The sequence below is a fragment of the Dreissena polymorpha genome, chromosome 5 (assembly GCF_020536995.1).
Source record: "Dreissena polymorpha isolate Duluth1 chromosome 5, UMN_Dpol_1.0, whole genome shotgun sequence".
NCBI lineage: Eukaryota > Metazoa > Mollusca > Bivalvia > Myida > Dreissenidae > Dreissena > Dreissena polymorpha.
The window spans coordinates 121,769,569-121,796,701 of NC_068359.1; the positions used below are offsets into that span (position 1 = coordinate 121,769,569).

At 34.9% G+C, this 27,133-nt stretch overlaps 2 protein-coding genes across 3 annotated transcripts in view; both read left to right on the forward strand.

The window, feature by feature from the left end:
• Positions 1-7,782, forward strand: part of LOC127880487 (galectin-8-like) — a 48,694-nt gene extending 40,912 nt beyond the window's left edge. Inside the window, exons 2-5 of one of the 2 annotated variants that reach the window (XM_052427778.1) lie at positions 3,697-3,782; positions 5,121-5,322; positions 7,483-7,523; positions 7,560-7,782. In XM_052427778.1, the coding sequence (XP_052283738.1) occupies positions 3,697-3,782; positions 5,121-5,322; positions 7,483-7,523; positions 7,560-7,635 (405 nt within the window). In that variant the 3' untranslated portion in view covers positions 7,636-7,782. Of the gene's footprint in view, positions 1-3,696; positions 3,783-5,120; positions 5,323-7,482 lie in introns of both variants that reach the window. The other variant, XM_052427775.1, reaches the window with a different exon arrangement.
• LOC127880488 (galectin-8-like) overlaps positions 1-27,133 on the forward strand; it is a 118,857-nt gene that overhangs the window by 83,354 nt on the left and 8,370 nt on the right. The window lies entirely within an intron of this gene.

The following is a 27,133-nucleotide window of genomic DNA, read 5'->3' on the forward strand; positions in this document are numbered from 1 at the left end:
TTTCAAGGTCCAAAAAGATTTCTTGCTATTTTCTAAGTGTTTCTTATTATGCACCCCTTCGAAGAAGAGGGGGTATATTGTTTTGCCCATGTCTGTCGGTCGGTCGGTCGGTCCGTCCACCAGATGGTTTCCGGATGATAACTCAAGAACGCTTAGGTACATTGATCATGATTGGCAGATGACCCCTATTGATTTTCAGGTCACTAGGTCAAAGGTCAAGGTCACAGTGATTCGAAATAGTAAAATGGTTTCCGGATGATAACTCAAGAATGCTTAGGCCTACGATCATGAAACTTAATAGGTACATTGATCATGACAGGCAGATGACCCCTATTGATTTTCAGGTCACTAGGTCAAAGGTCAAGGTCACAGTGACTCGAAATAGTAAATTGGTTTCCTGATAATAACTCAAGAATGCTTACGCCTAGGATCATGAAACGTCATAGGTACATTGATCATGACTGGCAAATGACCCCTATAGATTTTCAGGTCACTAGGTCAAAGGTCAAGGTCACAGTGACTTAAAACATTAAAATGGTATCCGGATGATAACTCAAGAATGCTTACGCCTAGGATCATGAAACATCATAGGAAGATTGATTATGACTGGCATATGACCCCTTATGATTTTCAGGTCACTAGGTCAAAGGTCAAGGTCACAGTGACTCGAAATAGTTAAATGGTTTCCGGATGTTAACTCAAGAATTCTTACACCTAGGATCATGAAACTTCATAGGTACATTGATCATGACTGGCAGTTGACCCCTATTTATTTTCAGGTCACTAGGTCAAAAGTCAAGGTCACAGTGACTCGAAACAGTAAAATGGTTTACTGATGATAACTCATTAATAATTAGGCCTTAGATCATGAAACTTCATTCAGTGTACATTGATCGTGACTGGCAGATGACCCCTATTGATTTTCAGGTCACTAGGTAACAGTGACAAAAAACGTAAATGTGACTTAAAATTTCCAATTGAAGGTTTCCCAAAAAAAAAATTTAAGTCAAAACATGTTAATTATCTCCAAGTCCAGCTCTAGGAATTGAAAATATCATATTGAAATCACTTTTATTATCAATTTCAAAGTATTTGTAAGCATAAAATCATCAACATTTATTTCCCAAATTAAGTTATAGGAACGCGATATTTCCCAATTCAAAGGGACCATTCCCAAAATGGTGAAACAAAACTCTGGTAGTAGTAGTATTACTAGGAGTAATAGTAGAAGTAAGCGTAGTAGTAGAATGGTAGAAGTATTACAAGTTATATATTATTTTTAAAATTTATAATCGTACATGTGGTAATAGTAGATGTTGATGTTTCTTTTGGCGTTGCTAGGATGTAGTTTAATAGTCAGGCGAAAAAAAACATATTTTAAATGAATAATTATAAATTGTCATAAATTGTCTGTTTAACACATGCTTATATGTCATTTACTACTCATTTATCGTTACCACATCCACCATATAAAAATATCATAATTATAATATTGCATAGCATTATATAAAGATGTCATTATATAGGGATTGTGAATATATATTTGTATTTTATTTACGTAGATTTCATTATAAAATCGATTATAAATGTGGTTAGTTAATACTGTGGATTTTTTTTTAAAGATATAGAAGCTATTTGTTGTGATCAATGAAAATATCTTTTTCTATGATTACAATTGCATTAAGATCGATATTCCACCAAATCCAACCAATTAAAAAAAAAATATTCTTACAAATGATTATTTTTGTCTTTGTGCTATTCCGGGCAATTAATTCTCTGTTGGTCGCCCCACATGGCATTGCATGTATGTTCAAGGGAAGATTATCCGTATGTTTTTTTATTGCAGAGTAGTCGCCCTTAGTTACATGGGGGAGCACAACCAAACATATACAAAAATAGTTCCGGTAAAAGATCGAAAATTATCGATAATTTTCACTGTTAATTTTTACTGTTTAAGACAATTAACAATCAGTTTTAATTCACTGATGTTTCTCTATAAACCACCGGAAAGCATACAATGTAAATGTTTTGAAATAGGTAAAACGTATGTCAAAATAATTCATCATTAATCATAGATGCATCATAAAAGTATTAGCAGAATAATAGCACTGTACACACATTCCAATATATAAACATAAAGTTTTATATTTTGGTGTTAAATCTACACGTACCTGAATGTATTTGTATCTTTGTAGCGTTTCATTTATATTGTTTTCTATCTTTATAAAATCAGAACTACGAGATTAGATGCGTCGTATAAATCTGGAATAATTCTCTTTAAATTTTATGTTGGAGAATGCATTTCTTCATCTTAGTTTTTAACAATGTCAACGATTTCTCAATCCAAATATAGACGGGTGGTTTCTGGTAAATAACATAATCGTGCATGCAAACCTAGCGTTGGATTGCATGGCGTTAGTCGAGTCAAACCCATTGCAACCGTTACTGATATGATCTTGGTGAAACCATAACATATTTCAACTTAGCATGTAGTCATATGTTTGATTTGTCCGTGTTAAGGTCAATGTAACAAAACAATCGAAACATTTAGGGTTCGCGAAATAATTTGATTTTGCCTGGAGAAATTTGTGTGTATGAAATATTCGGAAGGAGTAAGCCTGAAAATGCAAAAGGGATCTGTCATGTCGCAATCTATGTCAATGTTATAAATTAATACCTTTACAAAATGATAACCTCATATTTACGAGCACGTTTCTTATCAAGATGACAATGACCTTGTGTGACATTGTATTAGCATGCAGATAAATTAAGATGAAACCGCAACCGAATAAAAACACCAATTATAACAATAATGAATACAATATCTCATCGCAATGTTTATGCAAACATAAAAGTATATTATGCGATTCAAATGTGTTACAAAGATTATAATTATATTTTGTAAATCATATGTTTACGACAGATTATATATTATGCACCCGAAGGAGGGCATATATTGATCGCACTGTCCGTCTGTCCTTCTGTCCGTCTGTCCGTCACAATTTGCGTTTAGGTTTCGAAAAATGCTCATAACTTATGTGTTGCTCCAGATGTAACATTCATATTTGGTATGCATGTGTATATGGACAAGGCCTTTCCATATGCACACAAATTTTGACCCTTTTGACCATGACCTTGAACTTAGGGTCCGCATTTCGAAAATGCGTTAAGGTTTCGAAAAAGGCTCATAATTTCTATCAAAGCGTTTATCGGTGGCATATGTCATTATATGGAAACAGCTCTTGTTAAACGTGTTTAGAATCATTTTTATGGTAAAAATATCTGCCTTCAATAACGCAAATCATGTTGCCTCTTCAGCTATTATTAATTGCGATTAGTTTTATGAATCTTTACATGCATTCGCTACACATTTATAATATATTCCAGACAGTATATCAGTGTATACACAGTCTACATTTAGTTATGATATGAATGTTTTTCAACACTATGTTCAGTAGCGTGTCATAGGTATAGTATTATTTTAACAAAAACGTATTCAACATGATTCATGTCTAACTTTTAAGTTCATACAACGTATGCCAGCCTTATAGATCGCAAACGTAACATGACTGCCAATAATGGCTTTTTTACATGTACATAACCTTACATACACAAAGTGTTATTTTACCATTCGTTCATGTAAATCTTAGAAGAGGTCAATGTTTGTCAACTAGTAATGTTTTCATTACTTTTCAGCCCACCCCTTTCCTTTACAATATGGGTAGCATTTACCCTGGCAAGACGATCTTCATTAGCGGATTCATTTCTCCAAATGCCAAACAGTAAGTCGGCAGTTCACGTAAATACTAACATCGGAAAAAGATATTGTTAATTAAATAATGATAGCATAACTGAGCACATAATTTTCGTTGAGTTGTTTGTAAATCGTGACTGCCCTGATAGGTCTGGCGTACAACTACCTAACTGTTTAACATGTATGACTTTGTATGAAACACTTTACTTATAATCATTCTTTTTTTAAGACTAGCGCAGTGTGAGTGCAATCCGAGAATATCGCATGGGAGAGCATGCCGGATAGCCATATGCAATGTATTGTTCAATGTTCATGACGGTGCAAATTTACACAAGTCCTTGTCCATCATTTTCCAGCCACTGTAATACAGAACACCATACCAAAAGTCGGGCCATAACTCGCATGTTTATATGTAAATATTAATGGACTTGATTAAGGACAGAAAAATCATATTGAATCTACGCTTCACCATGCGTCCACAGTTTACGCCGGAACATCAAAGCGCAAGATACTGTGTTGAACCATGTTATTAACATCACTCATTAGTTATTTGTACCAATATGGGTCGTATAAAGTAACTTTACTTTAAATGTTCACCAATAATGCATAAGACTAGCGCATTGTGCGTGCAATCCGAGAATATTGCATGGGAGAGCATGCCGGATCGCCACATGAAATGTATTGTTCAATGTTCATGACAATGCAATCACACAAGTCCTCGTCCATCATTTCCCACCCACTGTAATTAAGAACACCATAGCAAATGTCGGGCCATAAGTCACGTGTTACTTGGAAATAGAAATGGACTTGATTAAGGACAGAAGAATCATATTAATTGAATCTAATCTTCACCATGCGTCCGCAGTTTATACCGGAACATCATAGCGCAAGATACTGTGTCTTACCATTTTATAAACACCACTATTTAGTTATTTGTACCAATATGGGTCGTACAAAGTATCTTTCTTTTAAATGTTCACCAATAATGCATCGACGGACTAGAGCAATAAAAACTCTTCGCAAGTTGAATGTACTTTGATAAAAGTGTAATCTAATATTGCACGCTGTGTGTCAATAATTTCTACAATAACAAAAGCCCATAATTTACATCTAAAAGATTTATAATTATGCAAATGATTCCTGATATACTCCTATTTTCAACCTTTACATTATCTACCAAAGAGAAATAAATTTACTGAGCGATCAAATACCCTCCACTGGGTAAATGCACACATATACATGTATTTATTAAAGTCTACTTAAAACCCAAAATGACATGTTTAACAAAATCGAAAACATATATACAAACGGTATATTGACCTTACACAATTCTTTACGACAAGGGGTCAATTATATTCAAATTCAGTTTCAATGTCAACTTCGAGAACAAACCGTGGGGACCAGACATAGCCTTCCACTGCGATATCCGGCTCAAAGATAAAGTGATCGTGATGAACAACTTTACTAACGATGTATGGGGCCCAGAAGAGCGCGTTACCAAAGACTTCCCATTGGTCCCAAGGGACTTCTTTGAGATGACAATCCTTGTGGAGCAGGAGGGATTTAAGGTTTTGCTTTGATTTTTGTTTGGAGAGATTTTTGGTGTATTTCAAGTGCAGTTCAGTAATATTGCAGATGACAGATGAAGTATTAATACTTTTCCTACAAAAAGCTTACTAATGTAAGCGGTTTATCATTGTCTGTAGTTTTTGCAGTCACTTAACACGTCCCGCTCACAGGAACTTAGGAAATATGGATTTTTAATACGATTAGAAATATATTTTTAAGATAAATTCTCCGTGATTGAAGCAAATAGCCAATAAAGAGAATTAGAACAATATTAAATATACTTCGCTTTAACCAACTTCGCTATTATTCTTAATAATTAATCTGGTCCAACAAATGAATTAATAATACCTCCAAAAATGTAATTAAAATTTTAACATATACTGGCTGATGAAACGTCCCAATTATGTAAAATATTTTATATCTCATAATGCATAAACTAGTTCTTTACCATATATTGTGGTTATATGTCTTCACAATGTTTGTCAAATTCAGCTATGTTAACAAAATTGTTTCTTTAGAGCCATTTTAATAACATTTTCCATTTACATCATATATAGAAATGGCCTTAGAGAATATTTATATAATATATACTGACATTAAGCAAACAGTGGCAAAATGATTATATATTGATTTAAGGTTCTTACATGTATTAGATTTTAGTGTGGTTAAATTCGTTTAATAGTTACATAACGTTTGCCAGTGTTCTTTTAGAGTCATTTATATATCTTTAAATAAATGTACAATTTTGGAATTTTCTTCCCAATGTGTTTTGGATGCAGAGCTCCAGATAAGGATTTAGTCTTAAGGGTATTTACCCCCCTGATATTATTGTTAAAGCGTATTTAACCAGGTTTTCCGAAGGATAAAACTGGTTATTAGATTGGCGAATGCGGGCGGGCTGGCGGGCTGGCTGGCTGGCTGGCGGGCTGGCGGAATAAGCTTGTCCGGGCCATAACTATGTCGTTCATTGTCAGATTTTAAAATTATTTGGCACATTTGTTCACCATCATTAGACGGTGTGTCGCGCGAAATAATTACGTCGATATCTCCAAGGTCAAGGTCACACTTTGAGTTCAAAGGTCAAAAATGGCCATAAATGAGCTTGTCCGAGCCATAACTATGTCGTTCATTGTCAGATTTTAAAATCATTTGGCACATTTGTTCACCATCATTGGACGGTGTGTCGCGCGAAATAATTACGTCGATATCTCCAAGGTCAAGGTCACACTTTGAGTTCAAAGGTCAAAAATGGCCATAAATGAACTTGTCCTGGCCATAACTATGTCATTCATTGTGAGATTTTAAAATCATTTGGCACATTTGTTCACCATCATGGGACGGTGTGTCCCACGCAAGAATCACGTCAATATCTCCAATGTCAAGGTCGCCACGACTAAAAATAGATTTAAAAAAAAAAAAAACTTACAAAGGGGGTTAATTTTTTTTGGTCATTTCAAAAGTTCAGTTTGAGTTTTCTCCCTTTATCAGATTTTTTTTTCACAATGAAAACCTGGTTTTGTGACAATTTTGTCCCTTGTTTACTTCTTGGTTTCAGCCATAAAGGGTATTTTGGAATATTGAGGGGTATTTTTCATTTCCATAGAAAACTGACAAAGTAAATGGCGTGTTTAATCTAGAATTATTATTATGTGTTATTTATTTTATTAAATGCAAACAGAATGAACATAAAATGATGCTATGAACAGACTTGTTTTAAAATATTCCCGCATGAGCCGCTGGTCGCTTAAAATGTCCCTGTTTTGATCCACAAACATTATGGGCCGCCAATTTTATTACAAGCTTATTTTGGATTCACTTACTTTTGATTAAAAGGTTTACTTACACTAAAAACTCAACTGGATTATTGGTTAAACCGATTATGCGCTTTAATCGATTTAAAATACGTACCAAGATTTGTATTGCGTTTTTTTACGCACTGGGCCGATTTTAAGTGCGTTTATTTATTTTTTCAATGCGTAAATACGCTGATACGCCTCTTATCTGGAGCTCTCTTTGGATGTATTATTTTATGACAGACATTTGATTATTTAATTACGTAATGATTGTCAGTGGATTTTGTAAAAAGCCATAGTCGCCGCTCGCGGTACGCAATACATACATACTTCAGTTTAACTAATTAATTACTTTATTTCTCACAGGTTTCCGTGAACAACAAAGCTCCTCTTACTTACAGCCACAAATTGGTTCCCCTCAACATATTGGTACCCCTCAACATATTGGTACCCCTCAACATATTTCCGTATCTGAGAATAGACGGTGATGTCGTCATTAAAGACGTTCGATGCCAGTGACTTCACAAAGACACTTTTTTTTATATATAACGGTACTCTATATTCACTGGAATCACTGGAAATCCGTAACCTTATTTGAATGTTGCTTTGAGTATATACTCTAATTAAAAAATTAGATTCACTAATATCAATGTATGTATGTATTCAATTATAAAGTTTTATTTAATGCTTTCCGGTGGTTTATAGAGAAATATCAGTGAATTAAAACTGATAATTTCACTGTTTCAAACAGTGAAAATTATCAGTGAGAATTATCGATAATTTTCATTGTTTACTGTGAAATGACGTCATTTTTTTGACGAAATGACGTCATTATCCCAGCAAAATTTGTTAGTTAAACTCTTGAACAATGTATATAAACTGTGAAAAATGCATTAAATAAAAAGAAAATTTGTTGGATTCGGTGGATTATCGACTTTAATTCACTCGTGATCATAGAAAACATATATTTTCACTCGTGGCTGCGCCACTCGTGAAAATATTATTCTCTATGATCACTCGTGAATTAAAATCGATAATCCACCGGATCCAACAAATATCCTCTATATAGTTCCGTATTCGCATATAAATGTTATCCGAAATATATGAACAATGTGAGATTCATCTTCAATTTTTTACACGATTTAAACGACTTCCTAATTATTAAAAATGTGTCGTTATAATTTGACTCATTGACTTAAGCGGGTAATTGCTGTTTTTAAACAATGTTACCCACCGTTGCTTGAATCGGTTTGAATTGACACACATTAACATTACAGTTTAATCCCGACGTCTAGCTTTATAGATAATATGAAGCGAAAATTCTGAATATAGGAACATTTCTACAAAATGCTTCAGTATCAAACAGAAACATACCCATTGCCGAAGGAGTGAACGATCGACGACCATAAAGCTCGGTTTAACTAACGGTCTAGTTTAGCTCTGGCTTTGACGAGAAAAATGCCCGAAAACGACGACTCGTGCCAATTCGCAAAAAAAAAGAAAATTCTTGAGCTTTTATATTGCAATTAACGGTTAAAGATTATGATTAACGCGTCACAGGCTGTGCCTATACGTCAAAGTTTTAAAAAACCTGGATCTAAAAAGTATCTATTTACCCTTTGTTTGTACCAACATGGGAAAACTTATTTTTCCGTCCTTCTTCTTTTGATGATCGAGAATAAAACAAAAGAACATAGCATGACCTCATGCTTACCTACAAAATAGCGTTGTTTCAACGCTCATGTTTGCTGCGTGCAACATTTACGAAATACAGCTGCAGTTAAAGTTTCTAAGGTTTGGAAAATCAAGTTATTTCATTAATTGTCACAACAATCCTACCCTTCAACAGACTAGAAAATAGTTTACAAAATAGTTATATGTAGATATGTCGGGTTTATTCGCTGTTCGGTATCATTCCGTGTCTGATAGTAACATTCCGGCAACGCTTCTCGAATAAAACTTTGACAATTGCTTGCGTCCGATTTGGAAATGCAGATTTCAGAAGATCGCAAAAGTCGTAAAATCACGTCATTCGCCCAGGTTTTCGTGCTTCTGATAATCGCTATCAGTCGTAATAGAGTCGAAATAAACATTTCTTTAAACAACATTCTGTTTTAAACACACAATAAAAAAATATTTTTCTTTCATTATTAACATTTTCTTTCCTACACAGAACTACTCTGGCGGAAGCATTATTCTCCAAACCAGGGGAATATTATGCGTCTTAGTATAGAGGCGACAATAACGTAGTGACGTCAACATCTATGTATAGAATGCTATATACGTAGCGTAGAATTTTCCCGCTGACAATGTCTCGCGAACACATTTTACATAGAACTTACATAGATAAGCAATTCTGTGTCTTTATTTTTTCCTCCTCTCACAGAAGAATGATACATATTTAATCATAGTCAAACATAAATAAAACTTATTTTGTATATAATGGTCAAATGGCTGTATGAATGTAACTTGCTTACTTAAGTAGTAATGTCTACTTGAAACGAATAAATAAGTATAGCGTTGTGTTTTACGTTTTAATGTCGTCATTTCTCAATCATAACAATATATTAACTGAAACAACAATACCAATATGACGTGCATGTATATGACATTATTCGGCGGCGTCACACGACGGCGCGCCATCGGCGGCGTCACACGACGACGCGCCAAATTCCCAACATTCTCCGGGCTGCGAAATGTTAATATGCACTTACAGCAATATGCTTATTTAAATAAAATTATTTAATCTACTGATATTTTTAAAACTTCAAATGTCCATTACATCAGAAAGAGTTTAACACTTGTTTGCACACAATTAAAGTCAGTTGTCGTAACAGTGTACTTCTAACGGGTATAGTTTGACGATAGGTCTGGTGGTGATTCCACTTGATGTACGGAGGCGCGCGGCCCTCGTCAACCCATCATTTCCGGTGAGAAGCTCGTCTACCACAGCCAGGGTCCACTGAAGTCGCGGTTTGAAGTCGTCTTGCACGATAACAACGTCGCCCAAATGTATCGTCTGATGATTGTTGCCGCCTTTCCTTTGGAATTCCCTCAGTGACGTCAGATATTCGTGAGGTCATCGGTGACGGTACTGTTCGATAAGACGCGTGCGAGTCTGTGCGCGTTGTGTGACGTTGGGGAATGAACTATCACCGACGACTTTAGCCCCACTGTATGGAAGTCCAGTCAGTCTTCTTCCGTGGAGATGATGCGCTGGTGTGAGTGGTTCAGGATTATTACGACCGGAAGTGACGTATGTAATCGGCCAGTTATTCAAGATTGCTTAAACTTCTGTAATCACTGTCTGAAGTGTCTGGAAGTCAACAGAAGCCCTTCACTTTCTTGGTGGTAGTTTTCATAACTCCGACAAGCCGCTCCCACCAGCCGCCGTACCGCGGGGCTCTTTGTGGAATGAACTGCCACTTCGTTCCTTTCTCTGTCAATGCTCCTTGAATGGTGGGTGAGCTACATAGGCGTTCAAAATGTGTAGCTGCTGCGTAGAACGTTGTTGCGTTGTCTGAAATCATAAGGCGCGGTAACGACCGTCTGCTCACAAAACGTCAGGGAGGACTCTTCTGTGAGATCAGGAACAATTTCGAGGTGGACAGCGCGTGTATTAGCGCACGTGAAAAGACAAATATTAGGGATGGGAACGAATACTGCAAACGATATTCGAATATTCGTTTGTCATTATTCGAATATATTCGAGTATTCGACTTTTAAACCTTATATTAAAATGTCCGAATTTATGACCGTCTGGAGCAAATTACTATTCCTGATTGCCACAAATGCCACTATAAATCGTATCTTATGTTCGGCTTTGAAAAACATGATAGAGTTATATTTTTTTAAAGATCATTGATATGTATGCTCTTTTTTAAAAAAAATACTGTTTAGTTTCATTAGATGTAAGATATTTCAGGAAAACACAATACCGTAATTCTAATTTATTTCAATACTATTATTGATCTGGATTACTGTCCATTGATAATATTTATGCGTTTGGTTTCGCTATTTTTTCAGGAATAAAGAACTATTTAAGAACGTTTTAATTGGTTTAGCTTTGAGAAACTAATTTCTGATAAGATTATCATTGATTTGATATATGGATAACGGAATTAAAAGATACATGCCAGATCTCGACGGGACAGTCCCGCCCGTTTGGTGATTGTTCCGGCGTCCCGATATGAGACAATTGTCCAGATATTCGTTAATACGTTCTACAAGATAAGTATTGATGCAAAGCATCAAAGGGCGTCGGGAATTTCAGTGTAAAAGGCACTCAATGAAGTTACATGGAACGATTTTTTTCTACTGTAAATATTAATATATTGGCCGATTATTTTAAACAAAATAGAAAAAGGTACTGGCATAACCATTATCTATGAGTGTGTGTTTTAACCCCCAAATAACAATTATCTATGATGTTGTGTTATAACCCCCAATTAACCATTATCTATGATTTTATGTTTTTTTAACTGGCATCCGTGTGCAGTTTTCATTAATTGAACAGAACTGTGTAGGTTTTAAAAAATCTGCTACATCTTGTAAACGTAATTTCATATTTCTTTCAACTTCAAGGGGAGATAATTCTGAACTTATTCTTACGTTGCTCATTTACGAAAGGGGTTGAGTACTCATTGATACGAAAACACTGTAAAAGTTTTAATGTGTTTACGACCCCCCCCCCCAGCCTCTCACACATATATTTCATGGGCATAATAAAAACAAAAATGGTTACAATAAAACAACATGTCTATTTAAACTAAAATGTCAACATCAAAACAAAAAGTTAACATAGAACCCAAATAAAATAATTTGATTCTACTGGGGCTCTAACCTATGGCCTCTCACATGTGAAGCGAGCGTGTAACCACTACACTACGGAACCGCTTGAAAAATCACCTAACTAAGATATTAAGGTAGTGGGAGCCTAATGTGTACTTTTCCAGAAACACTATTTGTTATTATTTCCACATAGTAAATTGTATAAAAACAACTAATTGCAAAATTTTAAAACTTTTTTACCGGCCGGTTAACTTTTTATACTTGGTTGAATACACCTACCCCTTGACTCGGTTGGGCGTTTTCTATGGATTTACCATATATCCAAAATGTATATTTTTTGTGATGGGATATACATATATTTTGACAATTAACTTAATAAACATACTCGACTGGATTTTGTTAGTAGATACAGAATTTAAAAAGTGTCATTAAAAGAGAATTTTGCCATTGATGTCCAATAATATATGCACTTATCTGGATAAAATGGCAAAAACGACAACAAATGGTTCAGTGACATGACACTTTAATTACGGTTTATGTCACTGTTAGTGTGATGAAATTCAAATATTGTACATATTTATTTAACACAACATTTTTTCTTCACACTGAATGAATTTCAGAAAGTTTTACCGTTCCTATCTCAAGAAATTTTACTTTGAGTATGCATACCCCAATTCATTTTCACGCAATGAATTTAAGTATAAATTTGTATATCACTTCTTTTGGGGGGTTTTCTAGTTGCTTATTAAAAGATACAGTTATAGAACATGACATGTAAAGAAATTTAGCTAACTTTGAATTAATATGGATATAATTATACATTAACACGAGCAACACATAACGGGTGCCACGCTCGGCTGCGAAAGCTTGTCAGAATTTTTTTTTAGAGGTCACAGTGACCTTGACCTTTTACCTAGTGACCCAAAATGGGTGTGGCGTGTAGAACTCATCAAGGTGCATCTACATATGAAATTTAAAAGTTGTAGGTGGAAGTACTGTGATGTTAGAGGCAAAGTTAAAGTTTTATATTAGAGGTAACAGTGATCTTGACCTTTGACCTAGTGACCAAAAAAATGGGTGTTGTGTGTAGAACTCATCAAGGTGCATGTACATATGAAGTTTCAAAGTTTTAGGTGGAAGCACTATGATGTTAGAGGCAAAGTTAAAGTTTTATATTAGAGGTCACAGTGACCTTGACCTTTGATCTACATACCCAAAAATGGGAATGGCGTGACAAACTTATCGAGGTGCATGTACATATGAAGTTTCAAAGTTGTATGTGGAAGCACTGTGATGTTAGAGGCAAAGTTAAAGTTTTATATAAGAGGTCACAGTGACCTTGACCTTTGACCTAGTGACCCAAAAATGGGTGTGGCATGTAGAACTCATCAAGGTGCATGTACATATGAAGTTTCAGAGTTGTAGGTGTAAGAACTATGATGTTATAGGCAAAGTTATATATTAGAGGTCACAGTGACCTTGACCGTTGACCTAGTGACCCAAAAATAGGTGTGGCGTGTAGAACTCATCAAGGTGCATGTACATATGAAGTTTCAAAGTTGTATGTGGAAGCACTAATTTTAGAGCCAATGTAAAGGTTTTAGCACGACGGCGGACGACGAAGAGGCTATGACAATACCTCGGAGTTTTCTCCGAAAACAGCCGAGCTAATAATACAATCTTAAGTTCACCTGAAGTCAAAAGACAACAAATGCATACAGGCGCAGTTCACCACAAAATGTCTAAGTTGTCCCAATATTACGTAGCATAAAGATGTATAAGTTATCACGTTTCTTTAAACATGTAGCACAATAATATACAACTTATATTTTAATAAAAACAGCCAGATTAATGACAACTAGATGTACATAATTCAGTATCCGTATAAAGCCATTGCGTAATTTTGACTGGCCGCGTGTCATTTGAAAGCCATATTATCTCGTTCCGTCAGTTTTCGTCACTGAAAAACTGACCGATTTTAGGGACCACTTCAGATAAAATATTTTTTTGCGTTTGTGACTTTTGGTAGTCCCTCATTGTTTTTAGCAATTAAAGTATCCCTTAAGTCATCCTCTCCGGAACTAGAAAATATGGCTTTCAAATGACACAACGCCAGTCCATATCCCGCAATGTTTTCAGCTGTTGGTCGCTTTAGAGTTCGTCTATGCAACAGCACGTCTAACAATATAATGTTCTTTGCCTTTAAGGCTTTTCATGACTTAAACAAAGTAAATTATGGATTGCATTAACAGTAAATATGGGGCCATATTGTCAGTAATTTTACATGTTTTAAGCAAAGATCCCAGTGCTTCAACCTCATCAGGAGCACTGTGGGCGTTGCAGGTTGCCTGGAGAACACGTTCACTAGATCTTCCTGTTTGTGTGACTGTCCAGGATACGATTTTTGAAAACCCGCAAAGAGTCAACAAAACTGCTTACACAATTACAAAACGTTTCAAAACAGTGTGCGTTGAGCAATGCTCTAACCAAAACCGGAACATCAAACCTGCGCCCATTATGAGCAACAAAAATGGCTCTGGGAAACTTTGCAAGCCACATCATACAATCATGTAGAGAAGTTTGAATTGATACACTATCAACACTTCCACCATTTACACGCATTATGTCATGATCATCAACAGAGATGCCAATCACTTTCTGAGTTTCGGAAGAAATTGGCATTGTTGTCTTCACATATGTCGAGAACTTAAAACCCGTCTTCAAATGCACATCAGCAATCTGAGTAATATCAGGCATTACTGTACCTCGAACTGAAACACAAAATTAAATTCACACAATACTTATTTAATGAATTTTATAATTCCCCTTTAAGTTTCATTCTGACGCCTTATATGATCGTTGGTTATGAGAAAAATCAATTTTCAGCACAACATGCACATTACATGTTTACAAGTCGTTGAACTCAAATTATCGCTTGTGAAAAGAATTCACCATTTATATTAATAGCTCAGAATTTTAATATACCTATGCTCCTTCATAAGATTTATTACTAAAAGTAATGAATTTATTTTTAAAAATTGTAATATTTGGAATAGCTTTTAATATTTATAATAACAATCACAAATATTTTTAAAAACGTGCCTGCCCTGGGGTTCCAACCAAAAATCTTTTTAAAAATGTAATTTTACCAAACTATGAACACAGTGTCTATAATAAAGCAATTATTATAAACTGTTTCTGAGAACTACCTTCACCAAGGTCACAGTGACCTTGACCTTTGACCTAGTGACCCAAAAATGGGTGTGGCATGTAGAACTCAAGGGGCAGAATTTTAATATACCTATGCTCCTTCATAAGATTTATTACTAAAAGTAATGAATTTATTTTTAAAAATTATAATATTTGAAATAGCTTTTAATATTTATAATAACAATCACAAATATTTTTAATAATGTGCCTGCCCTGGGGTTCTAACCAAAAATCTTTTTAAAAATGTAATTTTACCAAACTATGAACACAGTGTGTATAATAAAGCAATTATTATAAATATGTTTCAATTTCATCTGAAATAGGAAATAAGAAGACAGTGGATGAAAAAAATACTAAAATTTGGCACCAGAATAGTCAATAACATTGTATTACAAGTTAGTTTTTACACTTACTCCATTTCTTTCTCATAAGCATCAATGGCAGCCTTGTTAGACGACGCAGTTGAGATTTTCTTGATGGCCTCCCCAGCACGAGCCTCCATCTTCTTAAGATTTCTATTTGCAATAAGCGTTATGTTTAGAGTGGTTAGCAAGTTATGTACCTTCACCGGCCTGCCCAAACTGACTTTCATTTCTGAAAAGAGCATTGAAAATGATAAGAACATGACAACGAAATAAGGCCGTTGTTACTTAATAGGCAGTGGATAGTCGTACGGCCCCGTACGGGTAGACAAGAGGCTAGCCGTACTGCCCCGTACGGGTATACAAAAGGCTAGCCGTACGGCTCTGTTCGTATAGCCTTACCTATGGAGATTGTCTAGCCGTACAGCTTATAAAGTATAGAATTGTTATTCAGCGCTTTTAATCAGTAATAAGTTTGTTTAAGCTCATAAAAGTAAAATATTCTTCATCTGTTACGGCTTCCTTTCATGTAATACGGTTGCTTATTTGATACTTTAATTAGCCGACGTTCCTAAGTAAGGTGTGAACAACTGTTTTAATAAGTTGCGGCATCGATATTATGAAATTCAATGACGGCAGCCGTCAAAGGTAGTTCTCAGAAATTGAGTAACACAAATAATTTAATTCGGTTTGTAATTTGATTCTTTAATTAGCCGACGTTCCTATGTTAGGCGTGAAAACTGTGTTTAATTAGTTGCGGCATCGATATTATAAAGTTCAATGACGGCAGCCGTCAAAGGTAGTTCTCAGAAATTGAGTTACACAAATAATTTAACTATCTTTTAGACAATTGATAAATAGATGGTTTTATACAAGCAATATATCAGTTACCTGAAAATGGCCGCGTCTGTTGGGGAAAAATTCTCCACTTATGGTGCATTAATAGGCAAAATTGAATTGTACCAGCGTTCAAATTGTGTACAGTTTCACAAACGTATGATTCTGTAAATAATGTATAATCTAGATACGAGGTATAGGTTTTCTTAAATGATTAAGATAATAAAAGTTTGAATATGTAAGTACGATCAAAATGAACATGGTGCTTATTTTCGGTGTAGATCGAGAAAGTTGTACATGGATTCAAGCTTTTATATACCACAAACTCTGCGTTTGATCAAATTTAAGACATTATATCATTGTTTCCTTCGGTTTGAGCGAACTATTACTGTATATATCGGTGGATTTAGTTAAGTTTGTATATGGTGTGATTTATATTGCATCGCGCATGGCAATTCTTTGAAGTGACATGATTTAAGATATGAGCAACTTCATTTGTCATACATGCGAACAACAAAGACACGGATAAGCCTGTGTATTCACACTGTCTAATCGATCGTCTTTTTGCCTCTGCATCATTACTATAGAAATTAGTACAAATTACACATCAAAAAGCAATCATTGTCGGTCCGATGATTTATTTGTTTGCATAGTTGACTTTACTTATCGTGAAATACTGCCTCATATTGTGAAAATAGGGTATATACAACAACAACAACAACATTTATTAGCTATTAAGCATTACAATTGCTTCTTATCCAAATGCAAAATACACAAGTGTGGTGACGTGGATGATAATAATTATTAAAATTAAGTAATGGTAGAAGTTAACAATGATTTGACTGATTCATAACATGTGATATATTTCTTTAAGTTTAACATCAATATCAACAGTTTCTAACAAAAATAATGAGATAAAGAATAACAAAGATTTGACTGATTTATAACATATGAGATTTCCATTTGAAATTAATAACGAAAATTGCAAATAAAAATAATGAGATAAAGAAATACACCGTTTTAGATCTAATTCTGAGATAAATAGTACACTTTGGATGAATTAATTTGTGTCTAAATTGTTTCTTAAACAATTTGCATTATATATATATTTCAAAAGATTAATTATTTCTTTTTAGCTCATCTACTTTTTGAAAAAAATTATGAGCTATTGTCATCACCTTGGCGTCGGCGTCTGCGTCGGCGTTGGCGTCGGCGTCCGGTTAAGTTTTGCGTTAAGGTCCACTTTTCTCAAAAAGTATCAATGCTATTGCATTCAAACTTGGTACACTTACTAACTATCATGAGGGGACTGGGCAGGCAAAGTTAGATAACTCTTGCGTGCATTTTGACAGAATTATGTGCCCTTTTTATACTTAGAAAATTGAAAATTTTGGTTAAGTTTTGCGTTTAGGTCCATTTTATTCCTTAAGTATCAAAGCTATTGCTTTCATACTTACAACACTTACTAACTATCATAAGGGGACTGTGCAGGCAAAGTAATGTAACTCTGACTGGCATTTTGACAGAATTATGTGCCCTTTTTATACTTAGAAAATTGAAAATTTGGTTAAGTTTTGTGTTAAGGTCCACTTTATTCCTACAGTATCAAGGCTATTGCTTTCAAACTTCAAATACTTTCATGCTATCATGAGGTTACTTTACCTGGCAAGTTGAATTTTACCTTTACCTTTGAATGACCTTGACTCTCAAGGTCAAATTATTAAATTTTGCTAACATTGCCATAACTTCTTTATTTATGATTAGATTTGATTGATACTTTGACAAAACTACTCTTACCTGACACACCACAATAGACTCCACCCAAACCATCCCCCGTGCCCCCCCCCCCCCCTCCCCCCCCCCCGAATCCCCCCTATTTTTTTTATGTTTGAAATATCGTCCAACCATCGCACCCAAGAATCGCCCCCCTCGCCCCCCCCCCCCCCGATTTTTTTTTGCATTTTTTTTTTCGCATTTTTGGAAGATAATGTAATAAATGTCCACACCCCCACACTATACACCCCTCTTCACTCCACCCCTCCCTCCTTTGTGATTGAAAATGAGAGTCCGTTCACCTTTAAAAAGAAAATAGATGAGCGGTCTGCACCCGCAAGGCGGTGCTCTTGTTTAGTTTGTGTTCTCATTAACATATCGAACTTATGTAATGTTGGCCATGCTTAATAATATGACTTTAAATATGTTTTTCTGATATCTTTGTATATTGGACATATTAATAAGAAATGATATTCGCTTTCTACGACATTAAGATTACAAAATTTACATTTTCTGCTATCCCGAGCAATGTTGTGGTATCGACCTCGTTCTATTTGTAATCTTTGTGATGATAGGCGAAATTGAGTTAGTGCTATTTTAAATTTTTTCGTTGTAATTATGTCAAGATATTGTTCTGTATTAAACGTATTCTTGAAGCGACAATATGTATTTAGTCTTGACGAATTATTGATTTCACTGTACTAGTGCTGTTTGTAATGATCGAATAAACGTTCTTTAATTAAACTGTAAGTGTATGCCTGTTCAGATTTTTCTGTCAGGGTTTCTTGTTCAGTCCAAACATAACTTAAACCTAGCTGTTCTAGTATTGATTTGATTTGATAAGCCCAATTTCTTTTGTTGTATGTTATGTTTTGATTAGCGTCATTAAACAGTAATGTATACTGTATGCTATTTTTATAAGGCTATCATTTGTACATGATATTATTTTAAACCTATAGTTAAATATATGTAATTTTCGAATGAGCGATAAGGGGTATCGTCCTAATTCGCCATACAGTGCTGATCAATTTGTTGATTTCTTGACACATACAATTTTTCTTAAAAACTTTGTACGAATAATCTCTAATTCTTTTCCAGAATCTTGTCCCAAGATTTCAGCAGATTAGTGAAGAACCGGGTCACTAATTTATCAAAAAGATTTAATTTTTCTTTAGTTGGGAACTCATATTGGTTTACCACAGATAAAAGTCGATGAATCGCTCTATTACCGCGTTCTGCTATTGATTTTATCGTTTTATACCAGTTTCCGTTTTTAAATGAGGTTACACCTAAGTATTTGAATGATGTGACGATTTCTAATGTTTCACCATATAGGGTAAAGTTAAAATTTGTGTGTCGGTTACTTTTTTCAAAAATGACAACTTTTGTTTTGCTAATATTGATTTTCAATTTATATCTATTACAATAGTTTTCAATGTCATTTAACATTAGTTGGGCTGATTTGGGTGAAGTCGAAAATAGGACTTGATCATCGGCATAAGACAATAAAAATAATTTTATATCGTTGATCGAAATGATTCCTTCAATATTAGAATTAATATTTTCAATAATGTCATTGACGAACATCATGAATAGGATACTTGAGCACGGGTCGCCTTGTTTAACACCAGAGTATGAATTGATGTATTCGGATATATTATTGACGGCTGATTTTACTGATTTTACTGATTTTACTGGCTTTGAGTGCAGAAACCATTTTAGAGCTTATGTGTGCGTTAATTAGCTTCTGCCATAGTAATGAACGATTTATACTGTCATAACATTTAGCATAATCAATAAAAATGCAATATAATTTTTGACCAGAGTTTAAGACTTTGTTGATAATACTGTTCAATATGAAGATACAGTCGACTGTGCTTTTTCCTTTTTGGTAACCAAATTGCAAGTCAGATATGATTTTATTTTCATCACACCTTTTGGTACAGTCTGTTTAAAAGAATCTGAGAATATATCTTTGATAAGATATTATTTAATGTTATTCCGCGATAATTTTTTGCATCGCTTGGGTCTCCGCCTTTAAATATTGGTGTGATGTAACCTATTCCCCAGCTCTCGGGATATTGTGCAGTATCAAAAATGTTGTTGAAAATAGTTGTGCGGTACGGTTTAATAGAATTATATGCTGATTTAATTATTTCAGCTGAAATATTATCGGCTGCGCTAGATTTGCCATTATTTTGTTTGAACACTGCCTGATATATTTCCGACTCTGAAATTGGTGAATCCAGATTTTCATTTTCGGTTTGTGGTCTATTTAAATTTTGTGCATTTATTTCATTATCTGTATTATCACATGCAACGTTTCCGATTAAGTCATTAAAATGATTAAACATTTCGTTCATGTGCGCTTGATCTGTAATTTTATTATACGGTTTATAGCATTTTTTAAGTGTTTTCCACAAAGTTTTGGTTTGTGTTTTTGCAATGTTATCTAACCGCGTGCTTTCATTCATCTTATGTCTATATTTTGCTTTTCTTCGAAAAACGTTATATTTTGTTCTATTATGTACAAATTGTTGTCTGTTTGAGTTGGATTTATTCTTATTAAAGTTATTTTTGCGTTATGGAAGTTTTTTTGCAGTTACAATTATTATCAAACCATTCAGGCGCTTTTTTATTGTTATTAATTGTAAATACTTTTTCAAATATCTGAACGCTATTTTCGTGTAAATATTGAGTTAGAATTTTAATTTGATTATTATCCCCCGCCAGAGGTGGAGGGATATTGTTTTGGCGTTGTCCGTCCTTTCGTCCGGCTGTCCGTCCGTCCGTCCGTCCGGCACTTTTGTGTCCGGAGCCATATCTTGGCGGATTTCATTGAAACTTGGTATGAGTATATATCCCCTGCCAGAGGCGGAGGGATATTGTTTTGGCGTTGTCCGGCTGTCCGTCCGGCTGTCCATCCGTCTGTCACTTTTGTGTCCAGAGCCATATCTTGGAAGTGCTTTGGCTTATTTCATTGAAACTTGGTATGAATATATATATGCATATGAGGATGATGCACGCCAAATGGCATTGTACACCATCTGTTAAAAACAGAGTTATGGCCCTTTGTATCTTGAAAAAATGCTTTTTACTATAGGCACTTTTGTGTCCGGAGCCAAATCCTGGAAGTGCTTTTGCGGATTTCATTGAAACTTGGTATGAATATATATATGCATAAGAGGATGATGCACGCCAAATGGCATTGTACACCATCTGTTAAAAACAGAGTTATGGCCCTTTGTATCTTGAAAAAATGCTTTTTACTATAGGCACTTTTGTGTCCGGAGCCATATCTTGGAAGTGCTTTGGCGGATTTCATTGAAACTTGGTATGAGTATATATATGCATAAGAGGATGATGCATGCCAAATGGCATTGTACACCATCTGTTAAAAACAGAGTTATGGCCCTTTGTATCTTGAAAAAATGCTTTTTACTATAGGCACTTTTGTGTCCGGAGCCATATCTTAGAAGTGCTTTGGCGGATTTAATTGAAACTTGGTATGAGTATATATCCCCTGCCAGAGGCGGAGGGATATTGTTTTGGCGTTGTCCGGCTGTCCGTCCGGCTGTCCATCCGTCTGTCACTTTTGTGTCCAGAGCCATATCTTGGAAGTGCTTTGGCTTATTTCATTGAAACTTGGTATGAGTATATATAAGCATAAGAGGATGATTCACGCCAAATGGCATTGTACACCATCTGTTAATACCAGAGTTATGGCCCTTTGTATCTTGAAAAAATGCTTTTTACTATAGGCACTTTTGTGTCCGGAGCCATATCTCTTTTAACATAACAGATGTTGTGTTCACTCTGCAACACTCTGAAAATTGAGTGTTTATAAACATTGAATGTTTTTGTGGTAAACGCACGACTTATTAATTCACCTAAATAAATTTTGAAGGCTCAAGAACCTTCCTCTGGCTTAGTTTTGAGTTATTGTCCTCCGTCCGTCCATCTGTCAGTATGTTCATCCGTCCGATTTGTACCCATCCTCAAACAAAGCATATGTTGCGGGGGATATCAATTTTACGAATTTGCTTGTTGATATTGATTTCAGTAAAAATTTGATTTAATACTTCTATATTTTCTTCTATCAATAAATTAAATTCTTGCGTTTTGTCATTATAAAATATTATTTTTATATTTTGTTGTTTTATTTTTCAGTTTTTATTGTTTTGTATGTTAATATTATTTTCTGTACGAAAACTAAAATAAAGCCCAGCATGATCAGAAAATTCGGTCCAATCAAGTATTTCAAATTCATGAATGACATTCCGATTGTACGCGTCGTGGTGTATAAGTAAATAATCAGTTACGCTAAGACCACGTGGTGAGGTGAAAGTGTAATTACCCGTATTATCTCCAGGCATTCGACCTTTAGCTATTATATGGTTGGTTGATTTGCACATGGAAATTAATGCTCGGCCTTGACAGTCAGTCATGTGATCTTCATTCATTCGCTTTGGAATGTGTCCAAAATTTAGTTCATTTGAATTGGTATTAACGTTGTTATAATCGTCTAAATGTTTATTCTATACTAATACATCAGATAATGAGCCTGTTCTTTAATTTAAATCCCCTACAATAAAAGTGTATCCTAAGGTGCAATATTGTTCTATGTTTGTCTCAATTTCTTCGAAAAAATCAAAATCAACATCTCTCAAGACTTTTGAATTTGGTGTTGGAATGTAAGTGCAACAAATATAAACATCTTTATCAAAATTTAACAGTTTGCCATATATGTTTAACCATATTATGCCAAAATCATTCACTTTTACGATTGATATCTTTTAAAGAGGTTTTATAAAAAATCAGAGATACCTCCTGCTTGTCGGCCTTTTTTTACTCCATAAGATTTATGTCCATAAATATGTGTGCTTTCAAAGTTTTGGATATTCAAATTTTGCACTCTTTTTTGTTTGTCCATGTTTCACTTAATAAAATAATATCGTATTGATTAATATAGTCCAGAAAGTCAGTATCACTGAGTTTTCGCACAAGTCCATTAACATTCCACGAAATATTTTTTAACTTTCTATTGTCCTAATTTGTAATTTCTCGATAAGCGCCGTCATGTCCCTTGACTAAAAGCTTGGATCCGGCCCATTTGGTTGTTTTGCCCGCTGCTCGTTCTCGGTCAGCTAAGTGTTGTTTGGTTCGTCGTTTTTCGAGTGTTATCCTCGTTTCCTGTATTCAAACGCCCTTGTGTAAAGCTCTTAAATCGTAGTTTTTGTCAATTGATGCTTTGCGTACGATTTAGCGGTCTGCGTAATGGTGGAATTTAGCCACGATAGGCCTCGTCTTCGTGTTGTATATGCTTTTTTCAAGTGCTATTATCTGAAAGTTTCCTTTTATTTGTTTTGTTATAAACTTTTCTCATTGTGATATCGCAATTTTCATTGACTTAGTTAAGATTATTTACTATATATTTATTGTATACATTTGATATTTGCATGTACAATGCGTATTTATATACTCCATAACTTTGATTTCTATTGATTATTGTAATTGTTGTTTGGCGAAATAAATTTACATTTTCATATCTCACTTGTTTACACCCTTCATATACTATACACGAATCGGATTTCTAACCACGACGAAACATAAACCAGACTGCAAATTCCGTGACGACGACTACACGAGCCAGTCTTAAGGCTAGAAATTTCGGAATCTGCACGTAGATCAATAATTAATCCATATATTTATGTGTCATAACAGCCGTACGGCTAGACAATCTCCATAGGAAAGGCTATACGAACAGAGCCGTACGGCTAGCCTCTTGTCTACGGAGCCGTACGGCTAGCCTCTTGTCTACGGAGCCGTACGGCTAGCCTCTTGTCTACCCGTACGGGGCCGTACGACTAGCCACTGCCTACTTAATAATGACGTCACAATGTATTTTCATAGAATCCATTCGTATCATCATTACATTATATAAATATTACATGGCTTACAGGGTGACAGTAGATTTGTCAACTTGAGGAAATACTGTCAACCAAGGCGAAGCCGAGGTTGACAGTATTTTTCCGAAAGTTGACAAATTTACTGTCACCCTGTCAGACATGTAATATTTATTTTATTTTACCGAACAAACTTTTCAAACATGAACAATTTATAAGAACCATGAACAATTTTAATATTCAATAATTGTATTTAAATACAGCAATGAATAACCATTTATATTTTAATAACAAAAATAAAAGTACACTGGTTAACACAGTCAATTTCGTATCACTTGATTATGCAATTTATGACGTTGTAAACAGACGACAAAATGGCACGCAATATTGCCAGAAAACGTTTTTCAGCGATAAGCGAGGAGGATTTGAAGGTTAACACAGTCAATTTCTTATCACTTGTTCGGTATAATAAAATAAATATTACATGTCTGACAGGGGTCACCCTGTCAGACATGTAATATTTATTTTATTATAAAGAACAAACTTTTCAAACATGAACAATTTATAAGAACCATGAACAATTTTAAGATTCAATTATTGTAGTTAATTTCAGCAATGAATAACTATTTATATTTTGATAACAAAAATAAAAGTTTACTGGCTAACACAGTCAAAGTATTCTTTCCTAATGATGCAGCACAATACCAAATGTCACTGGTCTCTTGAAATGATTCTAACGGTCTTTGCCATAATGCTTAGAGTTAAGGGTTCAGTTTAGATAGGTACTTCTCAAAGTATCGGACTGGACAAAACGTACTGCCAGGCTGCTCGTAGATCTTTCCTTCTCCTGTGGTATCATCAGGCGTATCGGCAATCCTAAAAGGATGAATTCATTTAATTGAAAACACTGGTCTGACATTTAAAATTGCCTGAAACCGAAAATAGATATTTTTGCTTTAAGATTATGCGGTTTCACCCAGGTGGTTTCACCACTAAAATTCCATGTAATTCATGGTTTTTTTTCCTCTGTCAAACAAATTAACAGCCATCTTTTATAGTTATAATTCTTTGCAGTAACTGCCAGCTTTTAGTAAATTACTACCATTTGAAAGGTTGGCATAATATATATTTTTTTAATTGAACCTACCCATGATTTTTTGTTGATTCTGCGATGACCTGGTGTATAAACTTTCTCCCGGTTGAATCGTCATCGACCCTAAATTCTCTTGACCTCTCCTCAGAACGAAGTGCATTAAGTAAAACCACACCCTGTTTTGAAAACCACATTGAGTGTTAATATGTTAATATTAAACGGTACACTATTGCCACTTAATTTTTCCAGATCGCTGTCAGATATTACAGGTTTTGTGGTCGACACTCACATGTCCACTTCGCTTAAGCTGCTTAACTTTTGACTTGTAGGCTTCATTTATTGATGAAAATTGCTGGTCTTTCAAATAAATGTTATACGTGCTTAAGAGATTCTTGGATATTCCCTACTTCAGACTGTCCAAAGTTTTATTCTTTAGTTCCTCGCCGTTTTTCTGACGTACAGATGCATAGAAAAAGCTTAACCCAATAACTGGTTGTTAAGTTCCGCTGGATTTTCCACGAGATCACTAAGATCCATGTGATTTGAACGAATATATTCGTCGTACAAGTTCATACCATGTTTAACTACACGTTTAGTGTTTTTAGAGTCCTTGTCACGATCCAATGCCTTCAAAACTTCCTCGCTTATCGTTGAAAAACGTTTACTTGCCATTGTGTCGTATGTTTACAGCGGAAAGGCAAAACTGCGTACTGCGCATGCGCGAATGGGACAGTATAATTTTCGAACAGTCCGCACGTGGTTGCTTAGGCAGCGGGATACAGTATTTTGGACAGTAAATTTATTCCCGCTGGGTCTGACAGTATTTCTATGTCACGATGGCCTTTGGGAGTTTAGCATTGTCAATAAAAGTGAGGTATAATAATATTGAATAACATGAATGAGCAATCAATTGGATTTAACAACACAAATGCGAAACTAAATTTGAAAACTTAATATGATGGACACCGGAATGTTTCCTTATATATTACACGATAAACAAATATTCACTGGGAATGACACTTGGCATTTTAAGGGGTCTGAAAATGTGTAAGAAGTCCAAAGATCAATGGCATTTGTACACTGATTAATCATTGATAGAAATGGCAGGTTGAAAAATTAAGACATGCATACCTGTTCCAAGCTTGGTATTTACGTCAAAGCATGGCATTCCCCTGATCTTGAGATGGTACTGCTTTCCATAAGCAACGCGGTTGACTTTTCTACAGTCAGGGTTTTCACAAACAACGTACAAATAAACACTAAGGCCATTTTGTACTTCGCCAACAGTGTTATATATTGTCAAAGGAATGGGACACAGAGTTACAAAACTGACCATACTGTAATTTGTTAAGCAAAACCTCCAGCTCAACGAGTCAATCAATCTTCTTCCATCCCCCACCCAATTCTGCTTAATCTTTTCACGCCATTTAGCAAATGCGAATAGCTTTTACGTGAGTCATTTTCACACAAATAGCCATCGCAGAGCTCGGTAAATGAATAAATGTTATCGAACACAACGGTGTCGATCGGTGTTTGCTTCTTTTTCGATTTTGCAAATCGCTCGCTTTTATTTCGCACTTGTATTTTGCTGAGAAAATGTCAACAACCGTGACCTCATTAACACAAATAGTTTATGAAACGAACTAATTTCACTTATATTTGTATTGTATAGTTATTTAATCTTATAGAGATAAGCAAATTAAACTCTTAAATAAAAATAATACAAATTTAGTTCGTGTATTTAGAATGATTTCCGGACTTTACCGTAGATATCGCTTATAGCCGAAGCGCTTTCCGAATACGGCGATATCGACCGACTATTCCCGATCTCACTAGGCACCTACTACCTTAATAAGTGACTCTAGTGTTACGGTTATCAATAAAGCAATAAACCGTTTAATCGCTGTCGTCTTGTAAAATTGAAGAAAATACGCAATAACCAAAACTCGAGCAGCAAAAGTCTGCGCTATTGTTAGAAAAACCACAAAATAAATATATTTTGATTATGTCTAGTTTTTATACAAAACCAGAAAATTTCTCGTATT